This window comes from Coregonus clupeaformis, chromosome 3, assembly GCF_020615455.1.
Source record: "Coregonus clupeaformis isolate EN_2021a chromosome 3, ASM2061545v1, whole genome shotgun sequence".
Lineage (NCBI taxonomy): Eukaryota > Metazoa > Chordata > Actinopteri > Salmoniformes > Salmonidae > Coregonus > Coregonus clupeaformis.
In genome coordinates, this window is record NC_059194.1 from 2,636,778 (window position 1) to 2,663,610 (window position 26,833).

The window sequence follows — 26,833 nt, forward strand, 5'->3', positions numbered from 1 at the left end:
GTTATATATTCGTTACATTGTAGCTCGGTGCGTAACGGGTAGCGTTTTGATTTCCTGACGGTTGGACTGGGTCACATGACAGAGCAAGGGGAGGAACAACACACAAGACTTGGAAGGAAGAGGAGGTGGCGGGGCTGTTTCAAGTGGTAGCGTATCAATATTATATTCAGCTCACAGTTTGCCAAACAAGTGATCATTTTCAAACACTCAACGTCCATCCAGGATGGCCGAGCAAATCAGCAACGTTAGATATCAGGAGGTAAGTAAAAAAAAAAAAGACAACCAATAAAATTAGCTAACGGCTAAGCTAAACTAGCCAGCATTGGAAAACGAAACGTCGTTATGACTTCGGGCCCAGTTTAGCTAACGTAATAGCTCATTATGTCTTCAAAATTTAACTTGACAGTTACGGTAACACGTTAACTTGCTACCTCGTTTATGATGGTTAAGTGTAGCTAGCTAGTGTAACTGATTTAGCTAACTAACTACAAGGGACGGGCCAAAGGCCCATTTGTTATGACCACCCAACTGTTGACATGTCCCACCCACATAGGCCGTTGAAAAGCGAATCCGTGGAATATGTTGTTGCAGCTAACATAAACTAGATACTGGTAGGTATTTAGCTAACTAAATACCTAGCTAGCTACCATAATCATAATGATATTGAAATCTATCACGATTGCACAAGAACCCACTAGCGCTAACTAGTAGGCCTACATTCATTGATAGTTGTAGACAACCAATCTGAGACTAATGCCAGAGAGGTATACGGCAAAGCAGGATCAATTAGTTAGACAGCTAACTCACCTAAATATTCTGAAATAAGATTTTTTTCGAGAAAAGCTTGAAATGGGCATGGTCTAATTGATTCAACAACCAAAAACGCATCCAGTGCCTTCAGAAAGTATTCACACCCCTTTACTTTTTCAACATTTGGTTGTTACAAAGTGGGATTAAACATTTTTGTCAATGATCTACACAAAATACTCTGTCAAAGTGGAAGAAAAATTCTGACATTTGTAAAAAATAAAATAAATAAAAAGAATACACATCTTGATTAGATAAGTATTCAACCCCCTGAGTCAATACGTGTTAGAATTACCTTTGGCAGTGATTACAGCTGTAACTCTTTCTGGGTAAGTCTATAAGACCTTTCCACACCTGGATTGTACAATATTTGCCCATTATTAACATTCTTCAAGCTCTTTTCAAATTGGTTCTTGATCATCGCTAGACAGCTATTTTCAAGTCTTGACATACAGTGGGGAGAACAAGTATTTGATACACTGCCGATTTTTGCAGGTTTTCCTACTTACAAAGCATGTAGAGGTCAAAAATCCAGAAAATCACATTGTATGATTTTTAAGTAATTAATTTGCATTTTATTGCATGACATAATTATTTGATCACCTACCAACCAGTAAGAATTCCGGCTCTCACAGACCTGTTAGTTTTTTTCTTTAAGAAGCCCCTCTGTTCTCCACTCATTACCTGTGATTAACTGCACCTGTTTGAACTCATTACCTGTATAAAGACACCTGTCCACACACTCAATCAAACAGACTCCAACCTCTCCACAATGGCCAAGACCAGAGGCTGTGTAAGTACATCAGGGATAAAATTGTAGACCTGCACAAGGCTGGATGGGGACACAAGGACAATAGGCAAGCAGCTTGGTGAGAAGGCAACAACTGTTGGCGTAATTATTAGAAAATGGAAGAAGTTCAAGATGATGGTCAATCACCTCGTCTGGGCTCAGCTGCAAGATCTCACCCTCGTGGGGCATCCAATGATCATGAGGAAGGTGAGGGATCAGCCCAGAACTACACGGCAGGACCTGTCAATGACCTGAAGAGAGCTGGGAACCACAGTCTCAAAGAAAACCATTAGTAACACACTACGCCGTCATGGATTAAAATCCTGCAGCGCACGCAAGGTCCCCCCTGCTCGCCGGCGCATGTTCAGGCCCGTCTGAAGTTTGCCAATGACCATCTGGATGATTCAGAGGAGGAATGGAGAAGGTCATGTGGTCTGATGAGACAAAAAATAGAGCTTTTTGGTCTAAACTCCAATCGCTGTGTTTGGAGGAAGAAGAAGGATGAGTACAACCCCAAGAACACCATCCCAACCGTGAAGCATGGAGGTGGGAAACATCATTCTTTGGGGATGCTTTTCTGCAAAGGGGACAGGACGACTGCACCGTATTGAGGGGAGGGATGGATGGGGCCATGTATCACGAGATCTTGGCCAACAACCTCCTTCCCTCAGTAAGAGCATTGAAGATGGGTCGTGGCTGGGTCTTCCAGCATGATAACGACCTGAAACACACAGCCAGGGCAACTAAGGAGTGGCTCTGTAAGAAGCATCTCAAGGTCCTGGAGTGGCCTAGCCAGTCTCCAGACCTGAACCCAATAGAAAATCTTTGGAGGGCGCTGAAAGTCCGTATTGCCCAGCGACAGCCCCGAAACCTGAAGGATCTGGAGAAGGTCTGTATGGAGTGGGCCAAAATCCCTTCTGCAGAGTGTGCAAACCTGACCAAGACCTACAGGAAACATATGATCTCTGTAATTGCAAACAAAGGTTTCTGTACCAAATATTATGTTCTGCTTTTCTGATGTATCAAATAGTTATGTCATGCAATAAAATGCAAATGAATTACTTAAAAATCATACAATGTGATTTTCTGGATTTTTGTTTTAGATTCCGTCTCTCACAGTTGAAGTGTACCTATGATAAAAATTACAGACCTCTACATGCTTTGTAAGTAGGAAAACCTGCAAAATCGGCAGTGTATCAAATACTTGTTCTCCCCACTGTAGATTTAAGTCAAAACTGTAAATAGGCCACTCCGTAACATTCCAAGTCGACATGTTAAGCAACTCCAGTGTATATTTGGCCATGTGTTTTAGGTTATTGTCCTGCTGAAAGGTGAATTTGTCTCCCAGGGTCTGTTGGAAAGCAGACTGAACCAGGTTTTCCTCTAGGATTTTGCTTGTGCTTAGCTCTATTCTGTTTCATTTTATCATTAAAAAAAACTCCCTTGTCCTTGCTGATGACAAGAATACTCATAACGAGATGCAGCCACCACCATGCTTGGAAATATGAAGAGTGGTACTCAGTGATGTGTTGTGTTGTGTTGGATTTGCCCCCAAACATGACGTTTTTATTCAGGACATAAAGTTCATTTATTTGCCATTTTTCTTTTTCTTCAATTTTAGCCTTTAGTGCCTTGTTGCAAACAGGGTGCCTGTTTTGGAATATTTCTTATTCTGTACAGGCTTCCTTCTTTTCACTCTGTCAATTAGGTAAGTATTGTAGAGTAACTACAATGTTGTTGATCCATCCTCAGTTTTCTCCTATCACAGCCATTCAACTCTGTAACTGTTTTAAAGTCACCATTGGCCTCATGGTGAAATCCCTGAGCGGTTTCCTTCCTCTCCAGCAACTGAGTTAGGAAGGACGCCTGTATCTTTGTAGTATACCCCTCAGGTATCAAAGGTTCCTGTCATGTCACTGATGGGGTGTTGCCAGTCAACTTGACTGACTACAAAATAGATGAATGGTTGCATTCATGCATTTTCTGGTATAAGCACAGAAGCAGCTAGCTAAATGACTCTCTCAGCATAGGCCACGGCCAGAATAGTGCAGCAGCAGCGTCATCCCACTGACCGTGTGTGTGTTGCTCTGGCCCATTCCTCCAGCTGTTGAATGAGGAGGAGCCAGCAGTAGCCCAGCCCCCCCAGCAGGAAGCAGCTGTCCTGGATGCCCCTCCCCCCTACAGCAGCATCTCAGCTGCCAACGCAGGTAATTGGCCTCTGTCCGTCCATAGCACTACACACAGTAACTGGCAAAATATTGACTCATCTCATATGGGGGTCGAGGACGGTTTCAGATGCAAGTCAGGAATAGAATATTTATAATATGGTTATACTAGTGCTCAGAAGAAAAGGCTACGGTGCAAAGCTGTGGTGTTGGGTGAGCTCTCAACCTTCACCTTGCTACTAGCCGTCAGTGATGTGCTGTGTCACTCACGTTTTGTTTTCTGCACCTTTCCATTTCCCCTCCAGCGTTCTTTGACTCCAAGGAGGATGCAGGCAGGTTCCCCAACCCCCCGTCCTACAACGTGGCTACCACACTGCCCTCCTATGATGAAGCAGAGAGGACCAAAGCTGAGACTGGCGTGCCTCTGGTCCCTGGCAGGGTCGTGGTATGTGTGTCCTCCTTTCACAGCGATATTTATTAATTCACTCATTGTTCAGGTATTGATAACTCTCCAGAATCTCTTACACTAGTCTTTTTCATTGTGAGCTCCTACATCCTAAATAAACACTTTTGGACCATCATCATTGGAAGATGTCTGACAACTTGAAATGTCTCACAATCAAAACATAAATGTCCTATTTTTTCTTTCAGGAGGATGACTTTGACGACGCTGACCAGCTGCGGATAGGGAATGATGGCATCTTCATGCTCACCTTCTTCAGTAAGTCTTCTCTCTGTTTCCTGTACAGTGTAGTGATTGTTATGGGTCTGTCTGCATCTCACGGGTTCACGGGTACACTAAACTAAGCAACGGCATTGTGTGTCATAAGCAGAGCCAGGGCCAGGGAGTAGGTTTGTGATATTAGAAAAGCTGTTGTATAATCTTCCACAAAGCATCATGGTCTATGTGTGGTGAACAGCAAGCATGTTAACTAATGTGCCACTTCTCATTGGTGGTCTATGATAGATTGATTGGTTGGTTGATTGATTGATTGTCCTCTCTTCTCTCCAGTGGCATTCCTGTTCAACTGGATTGGTTTCTTCCTGTCCTTCTGTCTGACCACTTCTGCAGCCGGCCGCTACGGAGCCATCTCTGGGTTTGGCCTGTCTCTCATCAAATGGGTTCTCATAGTCAGGGTAAGATCAACACACGACACCTCACTGTTCTTTACAACACTGGTCCTGGAGTGCTACGGGGAGTTCAGGCTTTTGTTCCAGCCCAGCCCTAAATTCTTTGGAATGTTACTGTGTGTACGACTGGTGCCCTAATGTTATTCTACTGTCTTTTGAACGTTCCAGTTTTCCACCTACTTCCCTGGCTACTTTGATGGGCAGTACTGGCTGTGGTGGGTGTTCCTGGCTTTGGGTAAGTGGAGCTGAAGTCTGAGCTGTATTTTAATGAATTAATGTGTATGAAATGTGTGAAAGATCATCGTGGAATGGATGCTCTTGTCTTTTTGTTTTGACTCCAGGCTTCATGCTGTTCGTCAGAGGGTTTGTCAACTACTCCCGGGTTCGCAAAATGGCCGACCCCACTTACGCCACACTGCCCCGAACAAGAGTCCTGTTCATCTACTGAAGGTAAGGCCCTAATTCACACAGCATTCCTTAGTTACAGCAGAATAAGACCTTATCAAATCATAAGCTTGGTCCTTTATTAAGAAATACAAGTATTAGTACTGGTAATCTACCAAATCATATAGATTTTCTCCACTCACTAGTTTCCTTCCAATGTAGTCTGGTTCCATGTAAATATACCATAGACAAACGTGATCCATAGTAAAGCACCCGTCCTCCTACAGAGATACTGATCTCCACCGTAAACTTATCTCCTGTTTACTTTTCACACAGCTGGTTTTTGAATAAACAAACCGTCCCTGGATAAATAATCCTGGATGTTTGAAAAGCATCACACCGACAAAAAGCAACAAAACTACAAAAGTCTAAAACCAAACTACTCCGATTACCCATCACCACGTGGCCCATCACCACACGGCCCATCACCACGCGGCCCATCACCACGCGGCCCATCCCAACGCGGCCCATCACCACGCGGCCCATCACCACGCGGCCCATCACCACGCGGCCCATCACCACGCGGCCCATCACCACGCGGCCGGATGGAAAAACCACACAACAAAATGTTGATGAAGACAACTCTTGTAACATTCAGGAAATAAATACATAATTTGTTTTATTTTATTTGAAAACTTAATTAATGGATAATGGTAGTATGTACTTATTAGTGGCGAATGAAAAGTGCTATTTTACATTTTCAGTCTGTAATGTATGGGTAATGCCTTATATAATTTGATGGCAGTGTATTAGCATGCATCAAGGGATCAGTCTTATTTCGCTAATATATTCAAAGCCCACAGGTGTAATGCATTATGATGCAGTCATAATGCACTATAAGCACTTGTAACACCTTTATGTTCATAGTAGTCACCAGCTCATAGTAATCATGAGATCAAGCAGTTGAGGATGGAAAAAAAAGTCACATGTGGCATTACAATTTATGGGTTCGTAATAAAACATTTAGACGTTTTATTCAGTAATAATGCACTATACCTGTTGGCTTCATGTGAAGTGTTAGCCTTATTTCTAGCCAGTAGAGGGCAGAGTTCTTAGCTAAATTTTTAGTCATCATGAATTATTCCTATAAGACAGAATCCTACCTTTATATGCGCACATACCTCAAACATAAAAGTATCGTATGTGCATATCTGAAGGTAAAGATTTTGTCCAAAGTGTTTTTTTGTTGTACAAGTCATACAGTTTTATTGTTTAGTGTAGAGAAATAACACATTAGGTATGGAAACAAACTATGATGGTATCAGAGAATGTAAGCAGGTGCACTTTTAGAAACATATTAATAAAACCCCAGGGAGTAACTCCCAATGGAAACGGACATATTATCCAATGCAATCAACTATACATGACCAAATGGTAGTACCTGTAGTTATTCAGTGAGTATAGAGCTTTCATAAGGGTGACATGGCAATTTATAACTTTACAAATTAGATTTAGTAAGAAGACAAGAAATTATACTCTACTTGTCGATTTTTCTCTTTAGGCAATTGTTGGCATATTGTTAACTGTAAATTATCTCAAACGTGCTCTAGTGGACCACCTGTATGCCAGCCAGTCTGTTTTAAACCAGCTGTTTAGATTTCTTGCTTAGCCCTTTATGTGGAATGGTACAGCACAGCTAAGATCCAAACCCAGTCCGAGACACACACAGCTCTGATCTGTAGTACAGCTAAGATCCAAACCCAGTCCGAGACACACACAGCTCTGATCTGTAGTACAGCTGGATCCTTGGGATTTTATTGTTATGAGATATTATGTTTTAAACTGTAAAAAGCTTCATGTCCTAATAAATGTCACTTTTAAAATTGAGATTGATCTCCATTCCAGGTTTTGTGTGCAGGCTTTGCCAGAGATTTGAGGCTTGTCGTAAAATATTGTGCAGCACCGACACCTTGTGGTTGAAAGACGCAATGACTCGACACCAACAGCTCCCATATGTTTTTTAAAAATGGTTTTCAATGTACATTATGTGATATCTTATCCCATCAGCTTTCTATAAGAATTGACTGGTGAAAGACACTAACCATGCATTTCCATATATAGCTACATAGCATTAGTGTTGTCATGATTCAATCTTTGATATTACATAATATTATATTGAAATATATGCCATTTAGCAGACACTTGCGTGCATTCAGTTTAAGTACGTATGGTCCCAGGAATCGAACCCACTATCCTGGCGTTGCAAGTGCCATGCTCTACCAACTCAGCTACAGAGGACCACAGTGAACAATAGTCATATCACATCAGGAAAGATATACATTCTAGAGTTCTAGCTAGCGGCATAAAGTAGAGTCTAGATGTAGTGTGGAGTGGAATGTTTCATTTGGTCAAGTTTTAGCATGATTCTGCCAGTCAGCTGTCCATCATATAGCTATAACAGTTTATACAGATGACAGCATCTATAACCGGTCAGTGAAGGCATTATAACTACTGTTATAACCTGCAACTCAAGCTTCAGTACTAGTTTACATTTCAAATACTGTTTGTTTAGCCTGTCTGTCTGTCTGCAATTTACCATTGAGCACCTTGGAATGCCATCGAGAGCATCCTGACTGGTTGCATCACTGCCTGGTATGGCAACTGCTTGGCATCCGACCGCAAGGCGCTACAGAGGGTAGTGCGTACGGCCCAGTACATCACTGGGGCCAAGCTTCCTGCCATCCAGGACCTATATACTAAGCGGTGTCAGAGGAAGGCCCAAAAAATTGTCAAAGACTCCAGTCACCCTAGTCATAGACTGTTCTATCTGCTACCGTACGGTACCGGAGCACCAAGTCTAGGACCAAAAGGCTCCTTAACAGCTTCTACCCCCAAGCCATAAGACTGCTGAACAATTACTCAAATGGCCACCCGGACTATTTACATTGACCCCCTGCTGCTCCTTGCTGTTTATTATCTATGCATAGTCACTTTACAAATTACCTCGACTAACCTGTACCCCCGCACATTGACTCGGTATCCCCTGTATATAGCTTAGTTATTTTAATGTAATTTTCTTGTTACTTTTTTATTTTAGTGAATTTTTTTACTTTAGTTTATTTAGTATATATTTTCTTAACTCTTTCTTGAACTGCATTGTTGGTTAAGGACTTGTAAGTAAGCATTTCACGGTAAGGTCTACACCTGTTGTATTCGGCATGTGACAAATAAAATTGGATTTGATTTGAATGGATGCGTCTAAAATGGCACCCTATTCCCAATATAGTGCTCTACATTTCGCCATTTCAGACGCACCCCTGGACTTACACCCTTCACTCCCCTGTGCCCTCCAACCGCCGGGGCAAGAAGAAGATGGCCTTCTGCCCTATGTGGGTTCTAGAGCCTAGTTTTGGTTTTCCATTCTTCTTCAGTCCCACGTACCAGCTCCTGTCCTGGCACTTCTGGGCCTGATACGTGTTGTAATGGTTCACCTCTATCTTCTCCAGGAAATAACACTGATCCGTTACTGTCGACTACATGGGAGAGACAGAAACACAGATAGTCGGAATACTTAATCATCACAAACCTACGCTGGTCATTGATTAGATTACCTGGGGGTGGTCAAAGGCTATACATAGTCCAAAACAGATTGGTAAGGTTCTGGGGGTGGTCAAAGGCTATACATAGTCCAAAACAGATTGGTAAGGTTCTGGGGGTGGTCAAAGGCTATAGGTAGTCCAAAACAGATGGGTAAGGTTCTGGAGGTGGTCAAAGGCTATAGGTAGTCCAAAACAGATGGGTAAGGTTCTGGGGGTGGTCAAAGGCTATAGGTAGTCCAAAACAGATGGGTAAGGTTCTGGAGGTGGTCAAAGGCTATAGGTAGTCCAAAACAGATTGGTAAGGTTCACGTAACTAACAGTTGGAATGCAAAGAAGGAAAACATTTTTAAAATGTTTGAGTGATGTAAAATAATTATTTGAAGGATAATAATACTTGTAAATGTCTCCTATCACTATCCTAAATGAATGTGTTGACACCAATGTTAAACAGCACTGTTTCTGTGACTTTTGTGTGTAGGTTAGTTAGGGAGGGTGAAGGGCTCACCATAAGAACAGTCATACAGGCAGTTTAATACTCACTGAACTGTGTAGCTTTCCTTCACTGCTCATGGCCAAGTAGAGTCCTGCCTCTGTCCCCTGGATGACAACCACACCATGGTCCACAGATTTCACCCTCAGGACCGCTAAGGCAAGGACAGGGCAGAAGGCAACATCAGATTGACACAGACAGACAGACCCCCCCACCCCCACACACACAAGATGGCAAACTAACACAACTGTGTTGTTGCAGTCTAAATATATCCCACACATTCCTATCATGATAGAGATAGGCTTTCAGTAATTCACACCCACTGTCCTTATTATTGAGCCTGAGCCATAAAATGATTATGGGCCATTATTACAGTGTGGGAGACTAATGATTATCTGTACCGAAGTTTATGAGCCTGGAAATAACCATTATTTTAGGTCCATTGTGAACTTTTGCAAACTATTAGAGCATGCATCAACATAAATGTATTACAGTTCAATATAAAGTTAATTATTCAGATAAATACAAACTTCTTGATTAGATGAACAATTCAATAAACGAAATAGTAGCCGAATTAATAACATAGATTTTTGTATTATTTACATTGTATTCTTTTTTCATTTGAGAACACAAAATCCACTGAAATATTCTAGTATTTCTGGTTTTACTGTGAATGTCATTCTCGTCCCTCTTGCCTCCCACTGTCCCATCCGGGAGAATCTGCAGATGATGTCCGCCATTCATGCAGTATAGGCGGGTCAGCTTTTTATTGTCGAGCAGGTTACATCCGAATCTCTCAATCTCCTGCCCCACCGGTAAAACCGTTATTTCCTCATCCGTCATTTTTGGATAAACAATAAATTAAAATAGCGACGGTCGGTCACACTACCTGAGAAAAAACACCTGATGCGCGCTCTGCGGCTGCGGTAAGAACGAAAACAACCCGGTAGTAAAATCGCCTCTTGATGGCAAACAGAAACCTGTTTGGACTTTATAGTCACCCGTAGAAGCAACAACGATCTGTGGTCACGCGCGTTTGGTCGTGGGGGAGCGGAGCACTGACCACCAAAGAGGGCGCGTACCCGTAGCCTAATCTGCTCATTATTTTCCCACCCAGGAAGTGGAGGATTAAAGTTAGAAACACACTATTAGGATACAACAGTAACACCTGTTACACATACACCTGCTGGCGGTTCCTGTTATATTGGACCAGGACCTGTAAACTATTCATAAAGCATCAGAGTAAGAGTGCTGATCTGGGATCAGATCCCCCCCTTGTCCATATCATCTTATTCATTAATGATCTAAAAAGGCAAAACTGATCCTAGATTACCACTCCTGCTGTGAGAGAATACAGGCCCTGGTCTCTCTATCCAAATAGATTTTAATCTCAATTATTCTAATCTGAACAAATACATGAATTATTTATTCTAATAAGAGAGAAAATGGCTACTAGGCTACAAGGTAAAATAATCCATCCCAGTTCACAGGAATCCTTGGGGGCCTCATCTTTCCCTATGCGGTTGTGTAGCCTACAACAATAATAAATAATATTTAATTGAATGGCACCCTTAAACAAAGTAATCAAACAAAGACTACACCCCTACAAAGCAAATTTAGGACAACATTGAAAAGAAAATGTCATTCGGGAACCAGTAAGGAGGATACACATTCCTGAGGTGGGAGCCAATCTCCCTTGACAACCAGGATATAACTTGAGAGTTTGCGTCAACTGTCCATCCATAAAACCCTCTACAACAGTCTCACTATAGAGACCGTCTGGGAATCTGGGATAGGAGCCACAGCCTTGTAGCCTGGTCCAAGATCTGTTTGTGCAGTCTTGCCATGGCAAAATGTTTGGTATGCCAACCACCATAGGAGTTGGCCATACAGTACAAACATATCTGGGATCAGGCTATGGGGCCTCAATAAGGAACAAAAAGCAGTTTTCTCCTAACATTATCACTGGCTTTGGGGCATCAAGTGTGGTCATATAAATTCTGTGTTGAAATGCTGATACCAAGAGACTAGCAGTAGCAATATTAGACTGACATGAAAGTGGAGTTTGGTGTAGGAACATCTTTCGGTGCCAAGACATTCATTTCCATAAACTAGAATAGGTCCACTGGCAGCTAGCGAAGGAAATCATTTGGTTACAAATCAAACCAATAAGCACCAGAATAGAAAAGCCCATTTATTGAATGAACCATTGCTTAATTATCATAATATGATTATTAAAAGTATATCTGACAAGGTGACCATTTTCATTGTTCAGAAGTGAGCTAACATCATGATCAATCTGCATACAATTCCTTGTTTTGAAAGATACCACACACAACGAAGATGTCCAGTTCAACATTTAATGGAAGGAAAAGCATCAACATGACCTACTACAGACGAGTAATAATACAGAGGACATATAAAACTATTATTATTTGTGGGAGAAATACAACACATTGTTTTTCTTTACATTGGGTTATGTGTACAGTGGCTTGCGAAAGTATTCACCCCCCTTGGCATTTTTCCTATTTTGTTGCCTTACAACCTGGAATTAAAATGGATTTTTTGGGGGTTTGTATCATTTGATTTACATAACATGCCTACCACTTTGAAGATGCAAAATATTTTTTTCTTGTGAAACAAACAAGAAATAAGACAAAAAAAACTGAAAACTTCAGCGTGCATAACTATTCACTCCCCCAAAGTCAATACTTTGTAGAGCCACATTTTGCAGCAATAACAGCTGGAAGTCTCTTGGGGTATGTCTCTATAAGCTTGGCACATCTAGCCACTGGGATTTTTGCCCATTCTTCAAGGCAAAACTGCTCATTCAAGTTGGATGGGTTCTGCTGGTGTACAGCAATCTTTAAGTCATACCACAGATTCTCAATTGGATTGAGGTCTGGGCTTTGACTAGGCCATTCCAAGACATTTAAATGTTTCCCCTTAAACCACTCGAGTTGCTTTAGCAGTATGCTTAGGGTCATTGTCCTGCTGGAAGGTGAACCTCCGTCCCAGTCTCAAATCTCTAGAAGACTGAAACAGGTTTCCCTCAAGAATTTCCCTGTATTTAGCGCCATCCATCATTCCCTCAATTCTGACCAGTTTCCCAGTCCCTGCCGATGAAAAACATCCCCTCAGTATGATGCTGCCACCACCATGCTTCACTGTGGGGATGGTATTCTCGGGGTGATGAGAGGTATTTGGTTTGCGCCAGACATAGTGTTTTCCTTGAAGGCCAAAAAGCTCAATTTTAGTCTCATCTGACCAGAGTACCTTCTTCCATATGTTTGGGGAGTCTCCCACATGCCTTTTGGCGAACACCAAACGTGTTCGCTTATTTTTCTCTATAAGCAATGGTTTTTTTCTGGCCACTCTTCCGTAAAGCCCAGTTCTGTGGAGTGTACGGCTTAAAGTGGTCCTATGGACAGATACTCCAATCTTCGCTGTGGAGCTTTGCAGCTCCTTCAGGGTTATCTTTGGTCTCTTTGTTGCCTCTCTGACTAATACCCTCCTTGCCTAGTCCGTGAGTTTTGATGGGTGGCCCTCTCTTGGCAGGTTTGTTGTGGTGCCATATTCTTTCCATTTTTTAATAATGGATTTAATGGTGCTCCGTAGGATGTTTCAAAGTTTCTGATATTTTTTATAACCAAACCCTGATCTGTACTTTTTTTTGTTTGTTGGTCATTTAGCAGACGCTCTTATCCAGAGCGACTTACAGTTAGTGAGTGCATACATTTTTCATACTGGCCCCCCGTGGGAATCGAACGCCATGCTCTACCAACTGAGCTACACGGGACCACTACTTATCCACATCTTTGTCCGTGACCTGTTTGGAGAGCTCCTTGGTCTTCATGGTGCCGCTTGCTTGATGGTGCCCCTTGCTTAGTGGTGTTGCAGACTCAGGGGCCTTTCAGAACAGGTGTATATATACTGAGATCATGTGGCAGATCATGTGACACTTAGATTGCACACTGGTGGACTTTATTTAACTCATTATGTGACTTCTGAAGGTAATTGGTTGCACCAGATCTTATTTAGGGGCTTCATAGCAAAGGGGGTGAATACATATGCAACCAACTTTTCCGTTATTTATTTTTTAGCATTTTTTTGAAACAAGTTATTTTTTTTCATTTCACTTCACCAATTTGGACTATTTTGTGTATGTCCATTACATGAAATCAAAATCCATTTAAATTACAGGTTGTAATGCAACAAAATAGGATAAACGCCAAGGGGGATGAATACTTTTGCAAGGCACTGTACATAATTCAAATTGTGTAAGCAAAACCAATAATCTTCAAAGGAAAGGATATACTAGTGAATCCTCATCATCATCATCATCGTGTCTGCATACGTTTTATACAAAATAGAATTTCAATATTTTGGGTAGTGCAAATTTTCAGGCTCATGCTGGTTGATTACTTTCACAAACAGTTTGTGTGTGAAGTTTTTTGACTGACTACTATGTTCATAGCATTAAGTACACAACATTTGACCAAAGCCACACAAAAAAAGAAATATCAAATGTGTTATAAAACAAAGTCCTGTAGGTCTGTCGTTCCAAGAGCTACTAAGACTACAGGGAAATATGCTGAACTTTGAGTCTGGATTTGCTTTGGCCACCTGGTAGAAAATCTAACATTCTGGAACTGTGTTGTCTAAATAAAATGGTATATATTGACACTTGAAAGTTTTCCTGAAAATCTGTCCTGCAGAGAAACACAGAAATAGTTCACTAAAGTGAAAATGTTCTGTCTAAAATAGCTTATATTGGAAAATTAAAAAAGAAATGACATAGTATGTCTATAATCTGTTTAGAGTAACAAGTAACTCATGTATTTGAAATTTCTATTGCATATTTTCAGAATGTCTTGTAAATAATGTACTGCATAATACAATTCCACAGAGACCAATACATTTTTGGATAAGGAGAGGTGAGTAGTTAGTGGTTTCATGCCTATTATATGAAAGGCAACAGCAGAGTACAATTTGTAGCCACACTGAATGTGAAAGTAACCCATAGGAAATACAGACGCAGTTTAGATTGGGAGAATACATTTTCTGATTAACTACTTTTGTATCACCATTGAAAGAAAATACACGTTTTCCTTTAGGATAGACTGGGAAGTTAACAATGGCTAACCAAGTAGTGAGAATATCAGATGACTTTGACGTGTACAGTATGTATGAAACTAACGTACCTGAACGGCCAGGTGAGCTTTTATTTAACCTGACCGTTAATTAATGTCAGAAAAACACACGCTGGGAATCAAAACAGAATGTTTTTGGTTTTAAACAGTTCCATCAGTGAACATAGATGACCACATACATTTTTAACCAATGACAACAACCTGAGTATGGTATAGTTGTTCTTAATAATCACTAATGTATAGCTTCTTATTAGATGTGGGCATAGTGTATGAAAATCAGAAAATGAAACCTGGGTTGGTTTGTTTCAAACACAGAAGAAGACGACGGGAGAAAGAAGGAGAATCTGCACAGAAGCAAAACAAAACATGGATGACAAAGCAGATGCACAAAGCTGGGAAATGTTCTTGGTGACAAACACATAAAAGATGACAAACTCCTGTTGGACTCATTTAGCTCCCTAAGTACATGTGTATAGAAAGGGTTTGTTAGACTAGAGGGTCAACTTGCTATCTATACTAATGCTAGGGAATCTCTTGTGTGGAAAACCAAAAAGGTCAATAGTTCACCTTTTTAGTTTCTTTAATAATCCATTAAATCCATGGTGGACGTAAGCGCTTTAAGACGTTTTTTTTTTTTGTTGTTTAAATTTTTTTTTTTTTCTGAAATAAACACTGACAACTGTTAAAACGAGGACTGTTAAAACGAGGACTGTTTTCCAAACCTGAAAAGAGAGAGTAGAAATGTAAAAGGTTTGGCACTGCGAGTCCCAGAGGACAGAATGTGGCCCTAAGCTATACCCCCCTCATCAACTAAGCTACAGGCTGTGTCCCAAATCACACCCTATGATCTATGTCCTGCACTACTTTAGACCAGAGCCCTACCCTGGTCAAAAGTAACACACTACTACATAGGGAACAGGGTGTCATTTGGGACGCAGACAGTTTGAGTGCAAGACAAGATGACAGAGAAGGATGTTAGCACTAAGTGCTTTAATGGAAAACTTTTGAGTAACACACACACACACACTATAAGAGCTGAGACGTACCAAGGTGGGTAATGGGTTGTTGTGTGAGCAGCAGTGGGAAGTTGTCCTAGACCAGGATCCACCAGTGTCAGTTCTCAATCAACCCCTGTGTACGCTGGTTTTCATGCAAACCTGGTTTGTCGTCTCACAAAATGGTCCCCGTTGCCAGAATGTAAGCGCTATAATGATTCTTTAGGGATGAATAATGGCAACAGTTACCCGCGTTTCATTCACACACCACTCTACTATCCATTCAAACACATGTGTGTTCATACAGAGAGCAGAACATAAGAGTATTGAGGGTCAACACTGGGGCCCTCTGCCTTGGACTATTACTGTTTATATTTTACTAAAGTGACCAAGAACTACTGTACAACTCCATTCAAGAACAGCCATTTTCCCATCAAATCTATATGGAAACCATAGCAACCAGCTCTTCTGGTTTTGGGGCTGTCGATGCGTTCCAAAAAAAGGAATCTGCACTCTCCATTTTTGATTGGCTGATGCATCGCTCTCTTCGACACATTCCAATAATGACAAATGGGCAAAGAAACTACCAGCAAAACAACAGTTAAAACAAAAGCAACAGGAAGAAGGTATTAGTTCACTGATGGACAAAAGTACTTTTGCTGACAAAAATAACAGAAGTTCAAAGGTGACACAATTAATAGCTTCCGCCTACAAACATCCAATAGAGTTATAGCCATCGTCTTTACTATGTACTTTCACATTCTCTCCTTTTAGTGGGGGGGGGGCATAGTACTAAAATAGTATTTAAAAATGAGACGTGTATAAGAGACAAGAGACCGGGAGGTGAATACTGTATGCAGATTGGGAGTATTATTAGATCGATTGATCTTTTTGTTATAGTTCACACTGAGGAGCCATTACTGAGCTGCAGTAGCAACAGACAAACACGGCAGCCATTTTAAAAAGGAAAACTGACTGCAACTGCATGTAATAGAAAAAAGACAATCACATACACTGAGGGTCAACCATGATGGTGAAAGAAGAATATCTAGCCTCGGACAGTTAGAGAGAGAGAGAGAGAACGGCTAAAATCAGACTTCAAGCTAAAAAGGCACATTTTTTTCTCCCTTTTTCTGATCGACGGTGTGTGTAAACCTGGCAGGTAGCCTAATGTAGACAAAGATAGATCTGTGAACTGTATGCTTTCATTACATAAACAATTTCATCATGTTACGCCTGACATTAAAAAGCAATGCACATGCTTTTGAAATGACAGTTACGAAAAAAAATATATATATATTTCACGTCATGTGACTTGATAATCAACTCTGTTACAACAACGTCCTAAAAACGACAGTAGGGAGAGGAATACACAGTGGGTAAACCTGTTGAATAACAGCACAAGGTAGTTCTAGTGTTACCTTTGGGGAGGTAAGAAACTACCTGTATAATAAACTGTATATACTGTGGCATCAGAAACTTAAGACATCATCATCTTAATAATCTGTACATAGATACTTCTTTAATCTAGATATTGTTAAGTTCTGCGGGTCATACACCTGAGAAAACATGAATGGGTAGTTTATTTCAATCCTCTATTTATCTTTAAACTTATGAAAACGTTTATTCCTACTGTTATCCTATATACTAGACCATTGATGTTAAACAAACCAAAAACCTCTGCTGTGTCTCGCCTTCTGCCTCTTGACAAATCTCTCCTTCCTCCTTGATGGCGCTCGTTTCATCCCCAAAATCAGCAAACCCCTGTACATTGTTCCTCCTCTTCTTCCTTGTCTCTCTCTGTCAGGGGGAAGGTGAGGCGAGGGGATTTTAAGGCATTCTGTCTCGGCGGCGGACACGACCAGTGGCGGTAGCACCACACAGTCATTTCTGGTGGAAGAGGAGGGGCTTGACGCTGCCGGCTTTGAATTTTGGTAACTGGTTGCTGATGATCTCTGCTAACATCTCTGGGAACTCCACCGACAGGGACTTGTTGACGAACGTGTAGAAGCAGAAGTCCAGCAGACCACCAACCATCTAAAGGGAAAGCAGAACATCTGACATGTTTATTTATTGTCTGTTGGTCACAGAAATGTTCTTCGTGTACATTGAAAACAAAACAGAGACACTAAAACAAACCTGGATAGACGAATGACAGGAGAACACATTTAACACATCCTGTCACAACATCTGCAAATTATTGTCACCGTTTCTCATATCTTTGTTCAAAACCCACTAATACTCCTACATGAATCCCATATCTAGATGTCATGGTCAAAACATATAGATTCAATGGTTGTAAAGATGATGAGAGGTCTGTCCGTAATAAAGAGATGCTCTGCTTTTTTGACACCACACTCCATAAAGCAAGTCCTGCAGTCTCTAGTTTTATCTTGATTATTGTCCAGTCATATGGTCCAGAGCTGCAGAGAAATACCTAGTTAAGCTGCAGCTGATCCAGAACAGAGCCACACGTCTTGCTCTTCATTGGAATCAGAGGGCTAATATTAATACTATGCATGCCAGTCTCTCTTGGCTAAGAGTTGAGGAAAGACTGACTGTCACTTCTTGTTTTTATAAGAAACATTAACGGGTTGGAAATTCCAAAGTGTTTGCATAGTCAACTTACACACGGCACTGACACACACACTTACCCCACCAGACATGCCACCAGGGGTCTTTTCACAGCACTGACACACACACTTACCCCATCAGACATGCCAGCAGGGGTCTTTTCACAGTCCCCAGTTCCAGAACAAATTCAAGGAAACGTACAGTATTATACAGAGCCATGAGTGCATGGAACTCCCTTCCATCTTATATAGCGCAAGTGAACAGCAAACCTGGTTTCAAAAACCAAATAAAGCAACACTTCACGACACAACGCCTCTCCCCCATGTGACCTACTTGTTGTGTGTATGTACTGACATGTATGTGTAACTGATAGATGCTCACACACACACACACTACATGTTAATGTTTTAAATGTATGTAAATTGTAAAGTATTTTGTCTGTAATGTCTTTTTCATTATGTGTCAGACCCCAGTAAGACTAGCTGTCGCCACTGGCGTCGGCTAATTGGGATCGTAATAAATCAAATCAAATGCCATGTGCATAGAAACATGAATCCAATTTCTAGCTGCATGCCATTTTTACAGAAACTGAATCATGAATCTCATATCTAGCTGTATGCCATGTGTACAGAAACTGAAACTGAAACATGAATCTCATATCTAGCTGTATGCCATGTGTACAGAAACTGAAACATGAATCTCATATCTAGCTGTATGCCATGTGTACAGAAACTGAAACTGAAACATGAATCTCATATCTAGCTGTATGCCATGTGTACAGAAACTGAAACATGAATCCAATTTCTAGCTGCATGCCATGTGTACAGAAACTGAATCATGAATCTCATATCTAGCTGTATGCCATGTGTACAGAAACTGAAACTGAAACATGAATCTCATATCTAGCTGTATGCCATGTGTACAGAAACTGAAACATGAATCTCATATCTAGCTGTATGCCATGTGTACAGAAACTGAAACTGAAACATGAATCTCATATCTAGCTGTATGCCATGTGTACAGAAACTGAAACATGAATCTCATATTTATTGCGCTCCAGACCACCAGGAGGCAGCAATATTTTTATGTCTTAAAGGGGCAGTGTTGTATTTTGAGACAGGCTTGAATAAGCTAAGTAGCCAATAGGCAGAGGGTAGCATAATTTGTCTGATTCTGTGTAATAATGGTATGGGAATAATAATGCATTATATTTTGTAAAGTGGTTTCTTGCATAAAACAACACAACACCATTTGCTGAAGGGACTTCCATTCAGCCACAAGAGCATTAGTGAGGTCGGGCACTGATGTTGGGCGATTAGGCCTGGCTCGCAGTCGGCGTTCCAATTCATCCCAAAGGTGTTCAATGGGGTTGAGGTCAGGGCTCTGTGCAGGCCAGTCAAGTTCTTCCACACTGATCTCGACCAACCATTTCTGTATGGACCTCGCTTTGTGCACGGGGGCATTGTCATGCTGAAACAGGAAAGGGCCTTCCCCAAACTGTTGCCTACCCTGAACCAGGAAAAACAGACCCAGACCATTATTCCTCCTCCACCAAACTTTACAGTTGGCACTATGCATTGGGGCAGGTAGCGTTCTCCTGGCATCCGCCAAACCCAGATTAATCCGTCGGACTGCCAGATGGTGAAGCGTGATTTATCACTACAGAGAACGCATTTCCACTGCTCCAGAGAACGCATTTCCACTGCTCCAGAGTCCAATTTCATGAAGCTCCCGACAAACAGTTCGGAACTCGGCAGTTCGGAGGAACCAAGGAAACAACGATTTTTACGGGCTAGATACTTCAGAACTCGGTGGTCCCGTTCTGTGAGCTTGTGTGGCCTACCACTTCGCGGCTGAGCCATTGTTGCTCCTAGACGTTTCCACTTCACAATAACAGCACTTACGGTTGACCGGGGAAGCTCTAGCAGGGCAGAGATTTGACGAACTGACTTGTTGGAAAGGTGGCATCCTATGACGGTGCCAGATTGAAAGTCACTGAGCTCTTCAGTAAGGCCATTCTACTGCCAAGGTTTGTCTATGGAGATTGCATGGCTTTGTGCTCGATTTTATACACCTGTCAGCATGGGTGTGGCTGAAATAGCCAAATCCACTAATTTGAAGGGATGTCCACATACTTTTGTATATATAGTGTATTAATATATATTTTTAAACATTGAAAATGTATTGAAAATGAAATACAGAAATCTAATTTACATAAGTATTCACACCCCTGAATCAATACTTTGTAGAACCACCTTTGGCAGCGATTACAGCTGCGCGTCTTTCTGGGTCTCTAAGAGCTTTCCACACCTGGATTGTGCAACATTTGCCCATTATTCTTTTCAAAATGCTTCATGCTCTGTCAAATTGGTTGTTCATCATTGCTAGACAGCCATTTTCAGGTCTTGCCATAGATTTTCAAGCAGATTTAAGTAAAAACTAACTCGGCCACTCAGGAGCATTCACTTTCTTCTTGGTAAGCACCTCCAGTGTAGATTTGGCCTTGTGTTTTAAGTTATTGTCCTGCTGAAAGGGGAATTAATCTACCAGTGTCTGGTGGAAAGCAGACTGAACCAGGTTTTCCTCTAGGATTTTGCCTGTGCTTAGCACCATTATGTTTCTTTTTAAGTCCTTAACGATGACAAGCATACCCATAACGTGATGCAGCTACCACTATGCTTGAAAATATGGAGAGTGGTACTCAGTAATGTGTTGTATTGGATTTGACCCAAACATATCGCTTCGTATTCAGGACAAAAAGTGAATTGCTTTGCCACATTTTTTGCATTATTACTTTTGTGCCTTGTTGCAAACAGGATGCATGTTTTGGAACATGTTTATTCTGTACAGGCTTCCTTCCTTTCACTCTGCCAATTAAGTTAGTATTGTGGAGCAACTGCAATGTTTTTGATCCATCCTCAGTTTTCTCCTATCCTAGCCATTAAACTCTGTAATTGTTTTAAAGTCACCATTGGCCTCACGGTGAAATCCCTGAGCGATTTCCTTCCTCTCCGGCAACTGAGTTAGGAAGGACACCTGTATCTTTGTAATGACTGGGTGTATTGATACACCATCCAAAGTGTAATTAATAACTTCACCATGCTCAAAGGGATATTCAATGTCTGTTTTTTTTTTTTTTACCCATCTAGCAATAGGTGCCCTTCTTTGCGAAGCATTGGAAAACCTCCCTGGTCTTTGTGGTTGAATCTGTGTTTGATACTCTCTGCTTGACTGAGGGACCTTACAGATAATTGTATGTGTGGGGTACAGAGATGAGGTAGTCATTAAAAAATAATGTCAAACACTATTATTACACACAGTGTGAGTCCATGCAACTTATTATGTGACCTGTTAAGCAAATATTTATTCCTGAACTTATTTAGGCTTGCCATAACAAATGGGTTGAATACTTATTGACTCAAGACATGTCAGCTTTTTATTTTTAATGAATTTGTTAAAAAATTAACATTATGGGGTTTTGTGCGTGGGCCAGTGACCAAAGAATCTATTTTAAATTCAGGCTGTAAAAAGGGTGTGAATATTTTCTGAAAGCACTGTAGTTGTCAGATAGGCTACTGCACCATGAAAGTCGTGAAGAGACACGACAACGCCTTTTCCTCCTCAGGAGACCCATTTGGCATGGGTCCCCAGATCCTCAAAAAGTTATACAGCTGCACCACCGAGAGTATCCTGACCGGTTGCATCACTGCCTGGAATGGCGACTGCTCGGCCTCCGACCGCAAGGCGCTACAGAGGGTAGTGCGTACGGCCCAATACATCACTGGGGCCAAGCTTCCTGCCATCCAGGACCTATGTACTTGGCGGTGTCAGAGGAAGGCCCAAAAAATGGTCAATGACTCCAGTCACCCAAGTCATAGACTGTTCTCTCTGCTACCGCACGAAAAGCGGTACCGGAGTGCCAAGTCTAGGTCCAACAGGCTCCTTAACAGCTTCTACCCCGACCCCGAAGCCATAAGACTGCTGAACAATTAATCAAATGGCCACCCGGACTGGCTAGGCCACTCCAGGACCTTGAAATGCTTCTTACGAAGCCACTCCTTCCTTGCCCGGGCGGTGTGTTTGGGATCATTTTCATGCTGAAAGACCCAGCCACGTTTCATCTTCAATGCCCTTGCTGATGGAAGGAGGTTTTCACTCAAAATCTCACGATACATGGCCCCATTCATTCTTTCCTTTACACGGATCAGTCGTCCTGGTCCCTTTGCAGAAAAAACAGCCCCAAAGCATGATGTTTCCACCCCCCATGCTTCACAGTAGGTATGGTGTTCTTTGGATGCAACTCAGCATTCTTTGTCCTCCAAACATGACGAGTTGAGTTTTTACCAAAAAGTTATATTTTGGTTTCATCTGACCATATGACATTCTCCCAATCCTCTTCTGGATCATCCAAATGCACTCTAGCAAACTTCAGAGTGGCCTGGACATGTACTGGCTTAAGCAGGGGGACACGTCTGGCACTGCAGGATTTGAGTCCCTGGCGGCGTAGTGTGTTACTGATGGTAGGCTTTGTTACTTTGGTCCCAGCTCTCTGCAGGTCATTCACTAGGTCCCCCCGTGTGGTTCTGGGATTTTTGCTCACCATTCTTGTGATCATTTTGACCCCACGGGGTGAGATCTTGCGTGTAGCCCCAGATCGAGGGAGATTATCAGTGGTCTTGTATGTCTTCCATTTCCTAATAATTGCTCCCACAGTTGATTTCTTCAAACCAAGCTGCTTACCTATTGCAGATTCAGTCTTCCCAGCCTGTTGCAGGTCTACAATTTTGTTTCTGGTGTCCTTTGACAGCTCTTTGGTCTTGGCCATAGTGGAGTTTGGAGTGTGACTGTTTGAGGTTGTGGACAGGTGTCTTTTATACTGATAAGTTCAAACAGGTGCCATTAATACAGGTAACGAGTGGAGGACAGAGGAGCCTCTTAAAGAAGAAGTTACAGGTCTGTGAGAGCCAGAAATCTTGCTTGTTTGTAGGTGACCAAATACTTATTTTCCACCATAATTTGCAAATAAATTCATTAAAAATCCTACAATGTGATTTTCTGGAATTTCTTTCCTCAATTTGTCTGTCATAGTTGACGTGTACCTATGATGAAAATTACAGGCCTCTCATCTTTTTAAGTGGGAGAACTTGCACAATTGGTGGCTGACTAAATACTTTTTTTCCCCACTGTAAGCTATACATTTTGAGTTGCAATTGGCTGACACAGATAACAAGCTTGCGCAGTTCTCATCACCTCATACACATTAAATTAACAGAAGATGGGTCCAATTGGGTCCAGACGGTCAATCAATTTTGATTGTACATACCCAAGACCCGTGGCAATTAAATCAGACCCAACCCAGATCCGAGGCAAAAGTCAGAATTTAGGACCCGGTCCCGGGCCTTATCTCAGGATTGTGGGTGTGTTGGACACGTGAAGACCTCTAATGTGTACCTCGTGAAGACCTCTAATGTGTACCTCGTGAAGACCTCTAATGTGTACCTCGTGCATGGAGTCAAGAAGCTTGGTGAGCTGGTAGAAGCGTTGCCAGTTCTGGCTGGAGTTTTCCTCCCTCTTGACGATGGCCTTCCCCAACTCCTTAATGTAGGACATCCTGATGTCATCAAACACTGCCTGACTCTTCAGACCATCCTTTGGCACTGGGGGGGACAACACAATACATCAACCTCTGTGTGCCTTTCTCGAGACCATACTTTGGCACTAAATGGAAACATAACAGGAAATGTGTTCAATAAACCCAGTAAGTCATACCTATGCAGTTCCCCTTCCATTATATGTTGAAAATGTTGAGCGAAAATACAATAAGATGAAATAGGAAACTTTTATTTTGACATCCCAATGCCAGGATCAACATTTAAAAAAAAGAACACTAAAAACCCAGGAACACACAGCCATCAATCAGGAAATAGGTTGGCATGTTGTTATGGACTCAAGTGTGAAAGGTCAAAGTAAAAGCGGGGCTGAGACTCACCGGTGCTGAGCAGCAGCAGAACCTTCATACACAGATACTCGTCATGAGACACCTGCAGTCTGACAAACTCACTGGAGATCTTCAACATCTGTTCACACTGGTCTGTCATGTAGGGCAGCTTCATACGGTCCCTGAGGAGGAGAGAGAGACAGGTATGTTAATTATGATGTCATACTGGTCTGTCATGTAGGGCAGCTTCATACGGTCCCTGATGAGGAGAGAGAGACAGGTATGTTAATGATGATGTCATACTGGTCTGTCATGTAGGGCAGCTTCATACGGTCCCTGAGGAGGAGAGAGAGACAGGTATGTTAATGATGATGTCATACTGGTCTGGGCAGCTTCATACGGTCCCTGAGGAGGAGAGAGAGACAGGTATGTTAATGATGATGTCATACTGGTCTGGGCAGCTTCATACGGTCCCTAAGGAGGAGAGAGAGACAGGTATGTTAATGATGATGTCATACTGGTCTGGGCAGCTTCATACGGTCCCTGAGGAGGAGAGAGAGACAGGTATGTTAATGATGATGTCATACTGGTCTGGGCAGCTTCATACGGTCCCTGATGAGGAGAGAGACAGGTATGTTAATGATGAGACTAAGACAGATTGAAGACAGATACTGGCGAGAGAGAGAGACTGGAACGAACTGCAAAAATCTCTGAAGCTGGAGACTCTTATCTCCCTCACTAACTTTAAGCATCAGTTGTCAGAGCACCTTACCGATCACTGCACCTGTACACAGCCCTTCTGAAATTAGCCCACTCAACTACCTCATCTCCATATTGTTATTTATTTTGCTCATTTGCACCCCAGTATCTCTTATCTCTTATCATCTCTTGCACATCTATCATTCCAGTGTTAATACTAATTGTAATTATTTTGCACTATTGCCTATTTATTGCCTTACCTCCATAACTTACTACATTTGTACACATTGTATATATTTTTCTGTGGTATTTTTGACTTTATGTTTTGTTTACCCCATATGTAACTCTGTGTTGTTGTTTTTATCGCACTGCTTTGCTTTATCTTGGCCAGGTCGCAGTTGTAAATGAGAACTTGTTCTCAACTGGCTTACCTGGTTAAATAAAGGTGAAATAAAAAATTAAAATACAAAACTAAGACAGATTGAAGACAGATACTGGAGAGAGCGAGACAGAGACTAAGACAGATTGAAGACAAATAATGGAGAGAGAGAGACAGAGACTAAGACAGATTGAAGACAGATACTGGAGAGAACGAGACAGACAGCGACTAAGACAGATTGAAGACAGATACTGGAGAGAGAGAGAGAGAGAGAGCGAGACAGACAGACAACGAGACATACTGGTTGATGACGAGGTCTGGAGCGAAGCAGAGCATGTTCCCGTCACACTGCTGGTAGGACCTCCAGCCCAGGCCGAAGGACATGAGGAACAACCAGGAACACTGCAGCAGAGTCATCTGGTCGTCCAGGTGAAGGTTCCGGAACCCTGCACGGGAAGATAACAGAACACTGAATGACTAAAGGTTCAATTTCCCTGATGATACTGTATAGTAATGCTATCTAAGGTTTCCAACAGTGTCTCTTAGAGAGAGTGGTACCTGGCAGGGACTTGGCCCACTTGACGGCTGATACGACCTGTCGTCCCCCCAGCCTGTTGAGGGTGGTCATGATGCGTGTGGAGGTGTCTGGCAGGGTGCCGTCGTAGCCAGAGTAGATGGTGTCTGGCTCGATGGCCTTCAGTAGAGACAGCATGGTGGGGGTGAGCTGGGGCATGGACTTAGGGACCAGCGACCTGGCCTCTGGGAGGGGAGGGGGGGTCAGCTCGGCCGTGGTGGGCTGCTGCACCCCCTTTAAATGGTTCAGCTTCTTGGTTTTACGAGCTGTGGGGATGGAGAGAGGGAGCGAGGCGGTAGATTGAGTGACCATGATCTCTAATATATCTACTTGTATCTGGTATTTGAGGTTGTAGTAGCTTGTAGTCATAGACTGAGTTGTACACCAATTTACATCAAAACAAATCTAGAATCTGTACAATAAAACAACGTAAAAGAGTGTACCTTCCAGGTTCATCCCTGCCATCAGACAATAAAACAAGGTAAAATAGTTTAGCTTCCAGGTTCATCCCTGCCATCAGACAATAAAACAAGGTAAAATAGTTTAGCTTCCAGGTTCCTCCCTGCCATGAGACAATAAAACAAGGTAAAATAGTTTAGCTTCCAGGTTCATCCCGCCATGAGACAATAAAACAAGGTAAAATAGTTTAGCTTCCAGGTTCATCCCTGCCATCAGACAATACAACAAGGTAAAATAGTTTAGCTTCCAGGTTCATCCCTGCCATGAGACAATAAAACAAGGTAAAATAGTTTAGCTTCCAGGTTCATCCCTGCCATGAGACAATAAAACAAGGTAAAATAGTTTAGCTTCCAGGTTCATCCCTGCCATCAGACAATACAACAAGGTAAAATAGTTTAGCTTCCAGGTTCATCCCTGCCATGAGACAATAAAACAAGGTAAAATAGTTTAGCTTCCAGGTTCCATTTTCTTTAATGGCCTCTTTACAATGTGAAACATGTAAAGTGTGGTGTACCGCAGGGCAGCTCTCTAGGCCTTCGACTCTTTTCTATTTTTACCAATGACCTGCCACTGGCATTAAACAAAGCATGTGTGTCCATGTGTGCTGCTGATTCAACCATACACGCATCAGCGACCACAGCTAATGAAGTCAATGAAACCCTTAACAAAGAGTTGCAGTCTGTTTTGGAATGAGTG

General features: G+C 42.0%; 3 protein-coding genes across 5 annotated transcripts in view; 1 reads left to right on the forward strand and 2 right to left on the reverse strand.

Moving 5' to 3' along the window:
• Positions 1-89: 89 nt before the first annotated feature.
• LOC121539062 (NEDD4 family-interacting protein 1-like) lies at positions 90-7,164 on the forward strand. Its single transcript, XM_041847285.2, has 8 exons — positions 90-259; positions 3,702-3,804; positions 4,068-4,207; positions 4,414-4,483; positions 4,775-4,899; positions 5,062-5,128; positions 5,235-5,343; positions 5,614-7,164. The coding sequence occupies exons 1-7, from the start codon at positions 224-226 to the stop codon at positions 5,339-5,341; spliced, it is 648 nt and encodes a 215-aa protein (XP_041703219.1). The 5' UTR covers positions 90-223; the 3' UTR covers positions 5,342-5,343; positions 5,614-7,164.
• Positions 7,165-8,489: 1,325 nt separating this feature from the next.
• LOC121545721 (putative fibroblast growth factor 1) lies at positions 8,490-10,339 on the reverse strand. Its single transcript, XM_041856493.2, has 3 exons — positions 10,035-10,339; positions 9,417-9,520; positions 8,490-8,810 (listed from the first exon to the last, which is right to left on the reverse strand). The coding sequence occupies exons 1-3, from the start codon at positions 10,207-10,209 to the stop codon at positions 8,610-8,612; spliced, it is 480 nt and encodes a 159-aa protein (XP_041712427.1). The 5' UTR covers positions 10,210-10,339; the 3' UTR covers positions 8,490-8,609.
• Positions 10,340-14,177: 3,838 nt separating this feature from the next.
• The window catches only part of LOC121539067 (glucocorticoid receptor), a 62,763-nt gene continuing 50,107 nt past the window's right edge, over positions 14,178-26,833 (reverse strand). For 2 of the 3 annotated variants that reach the window (XM_041847305.2, XM_041847299.2), the window contains exons 5-9: positions 25,663-25,944; positions 25,406-25,550; positions 24,078-24,208; positions 23,588-23,745; positions 14,178-17,551 (exon numbers count right to left, since the gene is read on the reverse strand). In XM_041847305.2, coding sequence (XP_041703239.2) covers positions 17,399-17,551; positions 23,588-23,745; positions 24,078-24,208; positions 25,406-25,550; positions 25,663-25,944 — 869 coding nt within the window. In that variant the 3' untranslated portion in view covers positions 14,178-17,398. The other variant, XM_041847314.2, reaches the window with a different exon arrangement.